This window comes from Esox lucius, chromosome 10 (genome assembly GCF_011004845.1).
Source record: "Esox lucius isolate fEsoLuc1 chromosome 10, fEsoLuc1.pri, whole genome shotgun sequence".
Lineage (NCBI taxonomy): Eukaryota > Metazoa > Chordata > Actinopteri > Esociformes > Esocidae > Esox > Esox lucius.
In genome coordinates, this window is record NC_047578.1 from 19,600,631 (window position 1) to 19,613,355 (window position 12,725).

General features: G+C 41.7%; 1 protein-coding gene across 5 annotated transcripts; it reads right to left on the reverse strand.

Moving 5' to 3' along the window:
- Positions 1–48: 48 nt before the first annotated feature.
- On the reverse strand, positions 49–12,235 carry LOC105005653 (E3 ubiquitin-protein ligase RING2-A). 5 transcript variants are annotated; one of them, XM_020050132.3, is made up of 10 exons: positions 12,075–12,200; positions 11,386–11,562; positions 11,121–11,219; positions 10,362–10,430; positions 5,518–5,617; positions 4,754–4,914; positions 4,371–4,586; positions 2,610–2,942; positions 2,094–2,328; positions 49–1,949 (listed from the first exon to the last, which is right to left on the reverse strand). In XM_020050132.3, the coding sequence occupies exons 5-10, from the start codon at positions 5,593–5,595 to the stop codon at positions 1,797–1,799; spliced, it is 1,176 nt and encodes a 391-aa protein (XP_019905691.2). In that variant the 5' UTR covers positions 5,596–5,617; positions 10,362–10,430; positions 11,121–11,219; positions 11,386–11,562; positions 12,075–12,200; the 3' UTR covers positions 49–1,796. The 5 variants fall into 5 exon arrangements, with proteins under 5 accessions (XP_019905691.2, XP_010862038.2, XP_019905692.2 ...); XM_020050133.3 differs by having other exon boundaries at positions 50–1,949; positions 2,610–2,933; positions 12,075–12,199; XM_010863736.5 differs by lacking the exons at positions 10,362–10,430; positions 11,121–11,219; positions 11,386–11,562; positions 12,075–12,200 and adding an exon at positions 6,378–6,722.
- Between the last annotated feature and the right edge of the window lie 490 nt (positions 12,236–12,725).

Consider the following 12,725-nt stretch of genomic DNA (forward strand, 5'->3'; position numbering starts at 1 on the left):
TTTATTCTGATGACTAGTCAGATATACAAAGTACTCAAAAACAAGCCATTAATCACACGACATCCATTTTATACCAATGCCATCCTTGCGGTTTATTGTGCTGAATGGGTCATAAGGCTCTGAAACATCAAGAGGAAAAGCAATATATACAAACATTAGCTGAGTCATAGTTCCAAGTGAGTTACATTGCCTTACATTTTAGAAAGAGAATACAAAAAACAGGTAAGAAAACCCATTATGCCAGCAGAACATATAAAGTGCATCAGGTATAACTTGATAAAAGTGAGTGAAAGCTATGATGAGGCTACTTTTAGGAAAAAGCCACGTGGAAAAATCCGCTATGACTTTAAACTGGCAGCCCAGTTTTACTTTGACAAAAATCTAATTAGTGCCTTTTAAATCTCAGCAAGTGTGTCAAAGTCAGAATAACTCATTAGCCAGAACAGCTGTTGCTACAGACATCCTCTGAAGGCGGCATTGTGCTTCAGTCACATCTTCAAAGAGAAATTAAATAATAGATTTATATAGTCACAATCTAATTTCAAAGCAAGCCATATTCAGAATAGAAAAGTTCTAATCATCTACTACCGCTGTATAGCAGTATATTCTTGCATAATCTTCAATTCAACCATCCTTTATAACCAGAGGTCATCTCCAGTCAAACTAGGTTCATCTCCACAAAACATTTTTCAATGTAAAATCAAGTAGGTGTCAACGATGTGCCAGCGACATTACGTCACGTAACGACAAGCATCAATACTTGGTGGTTTAAAGGTCAGAAGGAACAATGCAATGGGATTGCCGGCTGTGGACTACGCGAGCCTGGGGGTTGCTGGTGCGCATGAGTCGGATAACATTTTCGATTGAAGGAAAACGAATAAGGATCAAAGTAACCTGGGCTAAGACTCCCAAGTGTGTTAATGAAGCGTCCTTCATACCGCTGCTGAAAAACCTCTCCTGTGCTTCCCAAAACCCACAGAGATAAAGTCTGTCAACTGCATCGTTGAGGCATGCGATACCGAGGGCATTTAAATGAAGCCATGTCCAATGACATTGAGCTTCTAGGTCCTAGACTGCCTTTACCGTCTAGGGCTGCTAATACTGAGGATATCTATTCTAATGCTAAGCTACATCAACCTATTGATAGACATTAAATATAGGAAGCAAATAATTGCATTGCTTTCAATATGATTAAACTATATACAGTAGGTCTTAGTAGCCAATATCCTGTGCTGTAGTATCTTTCACTGAAGACAGATGTCTCTGGTTTCGTTTCAAGCACCTTTTTATCACTTCTCCTGTAAGAATGGCGAGAAGTGATCTCAGAGACGGACAAACGTCTTGATTCTATGGCCATCTGAAATCTTCGGTATATAAAGTCACGCAGAAGGGCAAGGAGGCTACAGTGACACACGGAACTGTTCTACGGGTGGTCCAGGTACTGTTTAGGTTCAACTTCAGCAATTTGTTTTTTTTCTTAGAAACAGCTCACAGTAGCAACGTTCCTACGAAGGTTGTAAAAGTTCATGCTTTTGGGAAAACCGGACCCAAATGTGTAAGAACTCTATAAATAACCTTCAAAATCACTCTTGGAGATAAAACAGGTCTGATTTAAAGCTACGAAGGGGGGAGAAAACAGGAAAACAGGAAAGGACTATGTTGAGACCTATATATGGAATGTTTCCCATAACTATCTTAACTGCTACACTCAGCACACAGAAAGATCTAGAAGTCTCAAATAATCAGTTGCTAGTCAGTGACGGGGTTGTTGAAGGCTGAAGATGCAGGACTCGTCTTCACCCCTCTTTGGGCTGGGGGGACTTCTGTTGTGGCGGCTGGGCAGGCTGAGGCTGTTGGTCCTTGGTGGGGGCGTAGTATAACTCCAGGGGCTTTCTGACCTTCCAATACTTCTCGTTCACCAGCTCCAGCGTCAGGGAGCCGTTCAGAGTCTGACACAGTGGCAGACCGGACAGGCAGACAGGATGAAAGAAACAGGAGAGGAACGGTTACACGATTACTATGTGCATGTAAACACGGTCATTGAAAATGGCTCCCACCCTGACAACACAGGCCTGGTGAGCGTGTGTACTCACAGAGAACTGTCCCCCTGACGTGGTGATGTAGATGGTGTACTGTTTCTCGCTGACGTTCTTCAGGCTGGGTCCCTCTCCTGCCGCCTCCTCTCCTTTGGCCCCCGCCTCGCCTCCATCCTTCCCCTTCTCAACTGCGTCTGGCTGGGTGTCTCTCTGCCTCTCCTCCAGGGCGATGCGCAGAGCCAGGTACTTAGACAGGTGGTCCACTGTGGCGTTGGCTGTGGTCTTCACATACCTGAACCACGCATGAGAAAAACAGGACAACAAAAACAGGAACCTTTCAGAATACATTCAGACTTGACATTTCCATCATTTAAAGCCATAACTGAACACCTTACAGCTGCATGGAATTTTGTCTGGAAATATTGAAGAACGTCGGGAAACCAAGGATATGTGAGGGGGTGACAAAAAAATTAAATAAAAAAAGACTGGACCAAGGTTGGGAAAATCTGAAATTTAAGCAAAAACTATGGAACCTCTGGATTAACACACACACATACACACACCCACTCCTACCTGGTCTGACTGTAGTCCTGCGTGTTGACCAGCAGGGGGTGTGGGCGGAACACAAGCTCTATCTCCGAGCCGGGTCCTTCTTTGTGGCGCCTGAGAGGGGGCGTGGGACTGCCTCTGTCCGCCTCCGGGCCCGACTCGTCCGACACCCTGGGCCGCTTGGGGTTCCGGCTGGGCCCCGCCTCGGACGGCGTGTGGCTTGGCGGGAGGGGCGCGTGGGAGGGCGCCGAGTCGTGCGAGAGGTGCGAGCGTGCGTCCCCGTTTTCCTCGCCGCCGCTGAATGTGGTGTTGTCGCTCTCTTGCGCCGGTTTGCGCACCCGCTGGGCTCTGAGGGGTCAAAGGTGAGCAGAGAGCGAGGGGCAATGTTACACTCCCAACCCTTCATCTAAAGCAGGGGAGGGCAATATTTTTCACTGGGGGGCCAGATTACTTTTTTAACCAACATGCCTAAAAAACACACAACATACCTAACTCTGTTAACTTGTATATTATATTTATGCATATTTATTTTCCATGCAACACCATTTTCATAATTGAACTTAATTTACTTTAACAACGTATTTGTATTTTTTTTTCTGTTAACAACTGTTATTATGGCAGGCAAAGGCCTAAAAAAATCCCTTTTCTGGGTTATTACTCAAAAGAAATGTTGCAACACATATTTGCCTTAAAACTTAACTTTCAACTCAACAGAGTAAGCTACATTACATAAGATATAGTGTATAACAGTTATAATAGTTATTAGGACAGACATAAGTCAATTAAATCACTTCTGAAGATTTCCACTCAAAGCAAATGTTGCTATAATTGCCATCATCTAACTTCATACAGTACATTTTTTGTACTACGTGCTTTTAACGACAGTTTCCAGCAGCCCAGACCCAAGAAATCTACTTTTAGGGCTACTCACTCAATATGAACAGGAGAGCCTCGTATGGGCGTTGACAAGTGAGGTGAAGTCAGTAGTCATTTCTGTTGAAGCAGTGTGCGGTTCTGATGAAGCAGTGTGCGGTTCTGATGAAGAAGTGTGCGGTACTACTGCAAAATGTTCATTAGTGAGGCTGCATCTACGCTTGGACTTGTTGAATTGTAGCATCGGGTCACAGTTTATGTATTTCGCTGCATGCTTGCTCTGGAAGTGCCTCTGCAAATTGTACTCTTGTACGTTAGCTTAACATATTAAGCAAGTTGCTTTACCTGCGACATGCAATATAAATATTTTCCTGTCAATAGTTTTTTAAATACCCTGCTTTCGTTATCAGCTTTTCTTAGGCTCATTTCCAGAGATCACTAGCCATCAGTTGCGTATAGTACGTACAAATGATAACTTCCGCGCGTGGATTGTGGTGCTGGTCCCTACGTATCATAGCAACGCAAATACCTTGTTTCAACTTAAAGGTATTTTAAACAGACAGTATGATACTGCTGTACTTATTACTGGGAGTGCCATGGGACTTTTAATTTGAAAATAAATATGCCACAGTAAATAAAGTAACGTAATCTGCGGGCCTCGTCAGGTATTTTTTATTATTTTGAAGGTTTTGGATGTATCGCGGGCCGGATAGAATGACTCAACGGGCCGGATCCAGCCCGGGGGCCTTATCTTGCCCAGGTCTGGTCAAAAGGGACTGCCCCTGACCTGTTGGTCGTTCCGTCGTCCACACAGTAGGTCTGACAGACTTCCTGGTTCCGGGAATCTTCCAGTTGGGATGTCTGACAAACATCAGACCCCCCCCCCCACTCCCCACTCGTCTCCTACCATACCTGTGCAGCGCCTGCATGCGGAGTCCCTCCTCGATGCTGGAGCTGAGGGCCTGCTTGTTGTGCAGCTGGCTGAGTCTCTCCAGCACCCGGTCCTGGTGGGCCTCGTATTCGTCCCGGCTCGGGTAGATCTTGGAGATGAGGGCGTCGAAGTTGGAGTCGCGGCGCAGCGAGCGCCTGGACACCAGCTTCTTTCGGCACGTCGGGCACTCCTTGTTACTGAGGAGAGGAACGAGGGTGTGCTCATACCGTTGGTACGGACCGTTTCCACAGAAACACTATTTTTAGTATGGAGGTTTTCCTCTGAGTTTTCCCCAGAGCACACTCCAGTAGAAAAATGGTTACACTCCTGGGTGGGGGTGTGTGTGTGTGTGTGTGTGTCTCACCCAGATCGGAGAGCCGTGACGATGCAGTCGGAGCAGAAGCGGTGCAGGCACTCCTTGGTTGTCATGGTGTTCTTCAGCATGTCCAGACAGATGGGGCACATAAGCTCACTGTGGAGGCTCCTGGGGGACACTGCGATCTCTGTGCTGTCGATGATCGCCTCCTATAGGCAGAAAGGGGAATGTGTCAGTAAGTCAACAGAAATTCAGATACGTCTAAGGCAGGGCTATCCAACTCTGGTTCGGGAGGAACCCAAAAACTTCAGTCTTTCATTCTCCATTTTTAATAAGGGACTGTTTTAGACCTGGGACACTAAGCGACTGCAATTAACTACTAGGTAAAAGCAAAAATGAAGTGTTTCGGTACTCCAGTATTTAATAGCAGTGGCCTAAGAGATACTGTGAGGCTGTTTTTCTACTTAACCTACTCCTGAGACTTATGGACTCATGGATCCAATATTGATGTCCATGCATATAAAACTTCAGTGAATTGAAAATCATTTAAGTGAGCTTAATACACTTGCTGGAAGTCACACTTGTATAAAGTCTCCAGGTGCAGTAGCCATCTCCACATAAAACCAGATAAAAATCATCTGTGAGTTCATGACTCTTTAAACTGATTATGCATGGCACCATTTAAATACACCAATACATCCACTGTTACATGCTCTAAAAGGACTGAAATTATGTTTGGCAAACAATGCAGTTATAACCTTTCACTGGGATGCATGACTTGGAATTTCTATGTGGAATGTTACTGCCTTTACCTGTGGGCTCCTGTGCAGCTCATATAAGCTCAGCTCCCAGGTTTTACTGGGGTTTTGGATGTTGACTGGAGTTGCCATTTTCTGTTTTTAAGACACCTACCTATAAAAACACATTGTTGAACAAGAATATTACACAAAATACATTCAGTTCAGGTAATTAGGCATTCATAGACTGGTGAGATTGGTGTGAATGTCAGATTTCAATCAAGCAAGCAAACGGATAGAGTAAAATATCAAAACCGAGGGGATAAAATAGTAAAATAAAAAACAGTTGGTCTGAGAGACTAACATATTTAAGTGCCTCTCAAATATCTGACAATATCTGAATTCTAAGAGCAAATGCCCAAAAATTCCACAGCTCTTTAATTGTAATTGGCTATTGTTTTGTTTTTTTGGCAATCCAGTCAAGCACTGCCTGTAGTTGATTTTATTAAATTACCTTGACATCTTGACACCGAGCAAACCAGTTTCCCAGCCGTCACAACAAGTGATGAATAAATGAGAATCAAGTATTTACTGGTTAACAGACAACACAGGGGAATTTATTCGAGTTTATTTTAAGAATTTAATTGAGTTTAGTTCGTTATGAACAGTATGATAAATTAATGAATGCATTTAGAGAATCTATAGCTACATTCTCCTTGATGTCATGAACATTGAGGGAGTGTCCATGCATGTCCTTTGTTTAATCATACTTTTCTGAACGAGTTTTTAGTCATAATGACATTCATGCATTATGCAAACTGTCAGACCTCGGTGGAATTGTAATGCCTCACTGTTATCACACTACAATTGTGTAGTTAGCCTAGCGAGTCTAGTTAGGGAGCTAGATACCTAGACTAGCTAGTGTGGCTACTTACCTATAAATTTGACGGACAGCTGGCTGGAGGCTAGGTTAGCCGCACGCAGCACAACTATTGTAGCTTGCTACGAAGACTGGATTTTAACGATAGACTTTCAAAGTGCCACTATGACAACCTGTGTGACGGAGTTTTATTTCCGCCACGATGTATGTTGGTGGGGTGATACTACCGCTATTTTCCATACAGAATAACCACAATAATCAAAGACGACAGCCTTTGAATCCGTCTGTAGCCATCTTTTTTGCCGGATATGTGTGGAAGAAGCAACTTCAATTTCCCTTGCAAATAGCTTTGTTATAGCGCCTCCTGGTAGTTATTAGGGGTAATGCAGTCACCGAGACCGTATGAAATCATATTTATCAATCAAATGTATTGTATAAAGCAGTTGTTACAAAGTGCTTTTACCAAACACTGCCTGAAACCCGAAAGTGCAAGAAACAACAGGGTTGATCCACAGTGTCTAGGAAAAACGCCCTGAATGTGCTGAAACTTAGGAAGAAACCTAGAGAGGAATCAGGCTTTAAGGAGTGGCCAGTCCTCTTCTGGCTGTGCCAGGTGAACATGAGTACAAATTGTAATTATTAATAAATGCATGTGGGCTGTGTCCAGAGTCTGTAAACCATAATCCAGGTCAGCAGCATGACCAATTTCCATTTTTCACACACCTGTATAGATAATTTATTAATATTTGATATAATTATTAGTGTGTAAAAGTGTGTCCGCCAAATGCATATCATGTGCACTTGGACATCTTAAAGCCAACAAAATCTGTCCTTTGCCAATTATCTCAACTTAAGTTTTTTCTTCCACTTTTTCAACACTTTGTCATATATTGTCAGGTTATAGCATACATTGTGGAATAAATATAAGACTAATTACTATATCATATCAATATAATTACATTATGAAGTAGACCTTTGTGATTTGAAATTGCCCAATGATTGTCATTCTACATTAGGACACTCTTTAATGTGAAGAAAATGATATTTTCCTTTTATTGGAATTAAACCAGAAAATAAATATCACCACCACTTTGCTCCAAGCTCAATTTCAATCTCAATGTTTTCTGCTAAGACAGAAACATTAAACATTTTTTCTGGCAATCTATGTTTCGTTGACCCCATGTTCGTGTGCATCTAAAGACAGATGGATGCAGCATCAACTCTATCGTGTGCAGTCAAAAACTGTTTGTTGCCATATGTAGGGCTACCATGCCCATATTGCCAACCTTCTAAATGCCTTAAACTCAACTCTGGACCTAGAAGCCTGCTACACAGTGGCGGAGCCAAGAAGTTTTCAATGGGGTGACCGAGATGGGACAAGTAGTCATGTTGGGATGGCACAGATATGAAAATCTAAATGTATTCAACTAGAAAACAAGGGCTATTTTAGGATGCCAAAAAAGCCATTACCACCCACCATTCAAATAAATCATTACACTTAAGCTCACCCTTAAGAACCTATTTAATCAATTAGAACAGTGGTTTAATGTGTCATCTGACAGTCCCAATCCCTGGAGACATAACAAGCTCAACTACAACAGATCTGTTTTCATAGGTAACACTGATGTTCAGGTCACTTACTACTCCTGGTGGACCATGAGATGTTTCTACTCTATGAAGAGATGAAGACAGCCAGTTGGAAAAACAGATAATATAAAGGAGTCCCTATCAGATTGTCAACCTTATAACCAATAAATACAATGGTATGTTCAGAGTCATTGTTTCATCCAAACAGGCTTTGGGCTAAATTGTTTTTTTAAAAGTGCACCCCAATCACAATAATGAAAGATAGACAACTGGGTGTATTTAATTTAAAAAAAAAGATTTATTTTCCTATAGTGAACATTCACATTTATACATCTCATCTCTCTTGGCATGCCTGTCATATAATTTTTTTAAAACAGCTGTATTCTGCGATTATTGTGGTTTCTAGCAAAGCGATCTACAAAATCATCTAAGTCTATTGACTTGGCTCGTCTAGACTCAACACTCAAAACACCCAGATTGTTAAGCATATCATCATCCATGGTGGATCTCAAGTAAGTCTTAACAAGCTTGAGAGTCGAAAAGCTGCGTTCACAGGCAGCAGTACTCACAGGTATAGCAACAGCAATTTTGCACAATCTGAAGAGCTCGTGGAATACCTCTTTATATGGCTCAATGAACAGAGTGAGATCTACTATGCAAGAGGGTTTCTGTAGGCCAGCTTCCATTTTCCTCTCTAGGATTCTGTTCATTTGATGCATCTCATGTTTGAGGTCTTCAATGTTGCATTCATAAATAGACGCAAATGGAAAGAGGACTTCCTCCTGGCAAAAAGTGGTACTTTTAGGGTTTAAGGCTTGGATACCCTTCATTATTTGACAATTTAGTTTGGAGAACCTTCGGTTTACCTCACTAAGCATGTTATGAAGGATAGGGTAGAATATACTGGTTCGAAAGGTGTCCCTGCTCTTGTCAGGTCTCTCACCTAATGGGGACATCACACTAAGTCCATCTAATTTTGAGCTCAGTTTTTTCTTCCTTTTTGGAGCAGGTTCTGTTTCAACATTGCATTGTTCCGCAATATCTAACACTTCTTTCCAGAGTTCTTTGAAGTAGGACTCATCCCTATAATCTTGAAAACCTTTCACAAGGGCTTCAACAAGATCTACAGCTGAACCTAAATCGAGAGATGGAGACTGAAGAAGGTCAGAGAGACCTCTTGTGTCACCAAAAACTTTAGCAAAGGTCACTAATAGCCCAATGAATTGAAGGTCAATTTGGGCAAGCAGGCCCCAAGCCTCAACAGATATTTCTCCCCCCTTTTCATCAATGATTTCCTGGAGGACACGGACAATTGCAGGTAATCGATTCATTATAGTATGGTAAGCCATATGTGTGCAGGCCCATCTTGTTTCACTCAGCCTTTGCAGCTCCATGGGTGGCCCGGCATACATTTCTTTTTGTATGTTTAACCACCTTGAGTGAACATAAGAACCTAACAGAAATACATGTATTGCCTGCAAAAAAGAAAAAAAGCATTCAGCTCCTGGGACTGCTTTAACGGTGTCAACAAGGACCAGATTAAGGCAGTGTGCATTGCAATGGACACAGAAGGCCTGCTTGGCCACCTCCTTGATGTGGGCTTGCACGCCAGAGTGCTTCCCACTCATTACACTAGCACCGTCGTAAGCCTGCCCTACAAGATTTGTCCTGTATTCCAAGCCATATCGCTCAAGAATTTGGGTAATTTTCTCAGTCAGTCCTGCAGCATTTAGGCAACCTGCTGCTTCAAAGTGCAAGAAGCTCTCTTTCACAGCTCCATTGTAATAGTATCTAAGGACTAATGAGACCTGGTCTTTCTTCTTCATATCTGTCATTTCATCTACCAAAATGCTGAAGAACTTGCTTTCCTGTACCTCTTTTATGATGGAGGAGCGCACCATTTCTGCTAAAGTATCCAATACTTCATTCTGAATTTCATGGCTGGTGTATTTGGAGTTGTGATCTCCGGTCAATTTCTTTTGAACTATTGGATCATGCTTTCCAATTAGGTCTAATATAGCTAGGAAGTTCCCCCTGTTGTCTGATTCCATTGTCTCCCTATGTGTTCTTAGAGAAATATTTTGGGTTGCGGTTAACAGTAACACATCAGCTATGGTTTTAATATAGTGTTTATTCTCCTGTGTCCACATGCTGTGGTCTATAGGTAAGGTACTTATCAAGGGTGCTTTAGATTGTTCCTCTTTTTCAAATTCTTTCCATGCAATCATAGCATTTGTGTGTGCCTCTGACTTTGCATGGGCAGCAAACCCCCCATCTCTGAATGTGGCCTTTTTCCAGTTCTTATACCCCAATCCTGAAGTAAACACAGATTTAGAAATCAGAGGGCCAAAGTGCCTGCACGCATAACAGTAGGCAGAGTCCTGGCTGTGAGAATACTCTAGCCATGAGTGAACAGTGTACCACAAGGCTCTGAACCTCCTCCGCCTGTCACCTTGGAGTGTCCTGGGGAAGAGTTTCAGGTGTGGCTGCATAGGTCCATCTCCTCTAGATTTGGAAATGTCTGGCGGAAACAAGTAGGAAGGAGATACTGTCAAACAACTCTGTCAAAAGCTACTTCATTATGCCACTCAGCAGAGACAAGTTAAGAGAGACAAGTTAAACTGCTCTCTTGTTCATTTCTAAAGCACTTATTTTAGAACTCCCTCCGTATATATCACCATTCATTTCCACCAGACGTCCTAATTTCAAAACCAGATCACAGACATGGATTACTGTAAGGACTCCTGCAGTCGCCACATAGTTTGGTAGGACTGCCATTCAGTTCCTTTGACATTATTTATGGAACAAACTGCAGATCTAACTTAAGATAGACATTCTGGTGTAATAATTTTATAGAGGATCATTATGATGTCTGTGATTGATTTCTGTTCATTTGTATGTCTTTGTTTTGTATGTTTTGAAATTCTCTTTCTATAAAGGTTTTTGTTTATGTGCCTAGAACTGTACATTGTCAACATGTTTACACAGGGCACAGCCATACCAGAGATCCAGGTCTGTTGAAATAAAGTTTGGGGGGAAAACAATTTGGCTGTTAGGTTAAACCTTTCCTCCCATTTCTACAGCCTGTTGGCCCTTAGATTGGATCCATTTAGCGAAGAACAGTACATGCGTACTCTTGTTAAACAAAACTCTAAACATTCATGGAGATATCAGATTAGGCTGATACTGGACAATTTTACTGTGTGCTTACCTGACGGTCCACTTGGGCCAATGCTCACTAAGGTCTCCTCTTGTGTGATCTTTGAGTCTGCCTGTTGCTCTAGCTGAGGTCCATTAATTTGGGAAATGCCTAAAAAAAAAAAAAGTCTGGTTTTAAGGCAGTGAATCTGTTTTTATTTTTTATAAAAGGTTGTATAAATGTTCTGTTTAAGGCACATACAAGATAAAATGCAGTGACATATTGCATAATGTAACACTCGAATGGCCAAGTGTAGGCTGTGTGGGAGTTGGTATACCTGGAGGTCCACTCGGGCCAGTGCTCACTGACGGAAACTCAATCTCACTCTTTGAGTCTGCCTCATCATGTTCTCTCTCTTCTGTCTTAACAACACTCCGCTCCGTTTCATTTGGCTTATTGCTGTTCAACTTCTGACTGAAGGATGATATGTCTGCAGACTTTCTCTTCATTCTGTCTGATATCCATGACATACACACACGCAGTATATATTAAAATTACCGTGACTATATCCAGTCCTATCAGTTTGATAAATAAGCACATGATTTATTAATCATAATGTATCTAGCCACATAGCTTCATGTGGTAAAAAAAAAAGCAATATCTAGCTACTGTAGAAACTAGCTAGTTGGTTAACTATATATCAAAATAGAATCCCAAAGCTGTTGAAATTTACCGTTTTAAAATCCTTGCTAACGTCAGTCGAAATCTGAAATGATTTGGGCTTATTAAAATCATGTGCTGTTGTATTTTATTATGCACAAAACTAAAATGTATGGTGAATTACGAAGTTAGGTAACTACTGTAACTACTTTGTTTTAGATAGCTAGCTAGCTACATCATTTTCCACGTGTTGAACGTGTTTTTCTAGATAGTCAAAATTAAAAAATGTAACACAAACCTAACTAATTTACATTCGATAAAATCATACATTCGTGGAATGGAAACCTTCTTATTTTATTTGCTCACCTGTATTCACTGGTTTTCACAAACCAGCTGTTCCGTAACGTGAATACAAGCGTGATCTACGATGTGAGCCAGCATTCAGCAAAATAGTTGTGATGCCAGCCACTCAGCAGCAGCAGCAAATGGGCGGTACCACTTCGAAAGTCGAGGGGACTCGTTTTCCTGTTGCATTAAAATGGTTCCACTTGTAATATGTTTCAGTCAGATGAAAAAAATCCCTGAATATGCAATGGCAATTGGGCACAGCCACCCCTGGCCACCCCTCGGATCCGCTGTTGTTGTTACCAAGGACAGGAGCTGGGGGGACGCGTTCCCCTCAATATTAGAAACGGGATTAAATAGTCACCCTCTGAAATGCTTTTTTCTAATACCTTTATTTTGAAAAAAGGACGTCTTGGTCGCGAGCAATTTCAACATTGTCATTCATTCTTCCATGACAAGCAATATGTATAGGCTGGCTAAGTGGATTACTGTAGTTACACGTTTTCTCAATAAGGACTATAAACGTCAGCACATTTTCATAACGATTCAACGAACGAACGTGATAAAATATAAGCTTTCTTCTAGCTAAATATATTTTTACCTTTATATTTAATTTAAATACTATTTTTATATTATTTAAATGTAAATATAATGTTTACCTGCTGGCTAACA

Bases quoted from the DNA above. Each gene is read 5' to 3' on its own strand.
- LOC105005653 (XM_020050131.3), bottom strand. From the start codon at position 11,557: ATGAAGAGAAAGTCTGCAGACATATCATCCTTCAGTCAGAAGTTGAAC. The intron at 11,220-11,385 runs GTATACCAACTC...TTTTTTTTTTAG, and splicing joins TGGCCCGAGTGGACCTCCAG to GCATTTCCCAAATTAATGGA. The intron at 10,431-11,120 runs GTAAGCACACAG...TGTTTCCGCCAG, and splicing joins TGGCCCAAGTGGACCGTCAG to ACATTTCCAAATCTAGAGGA.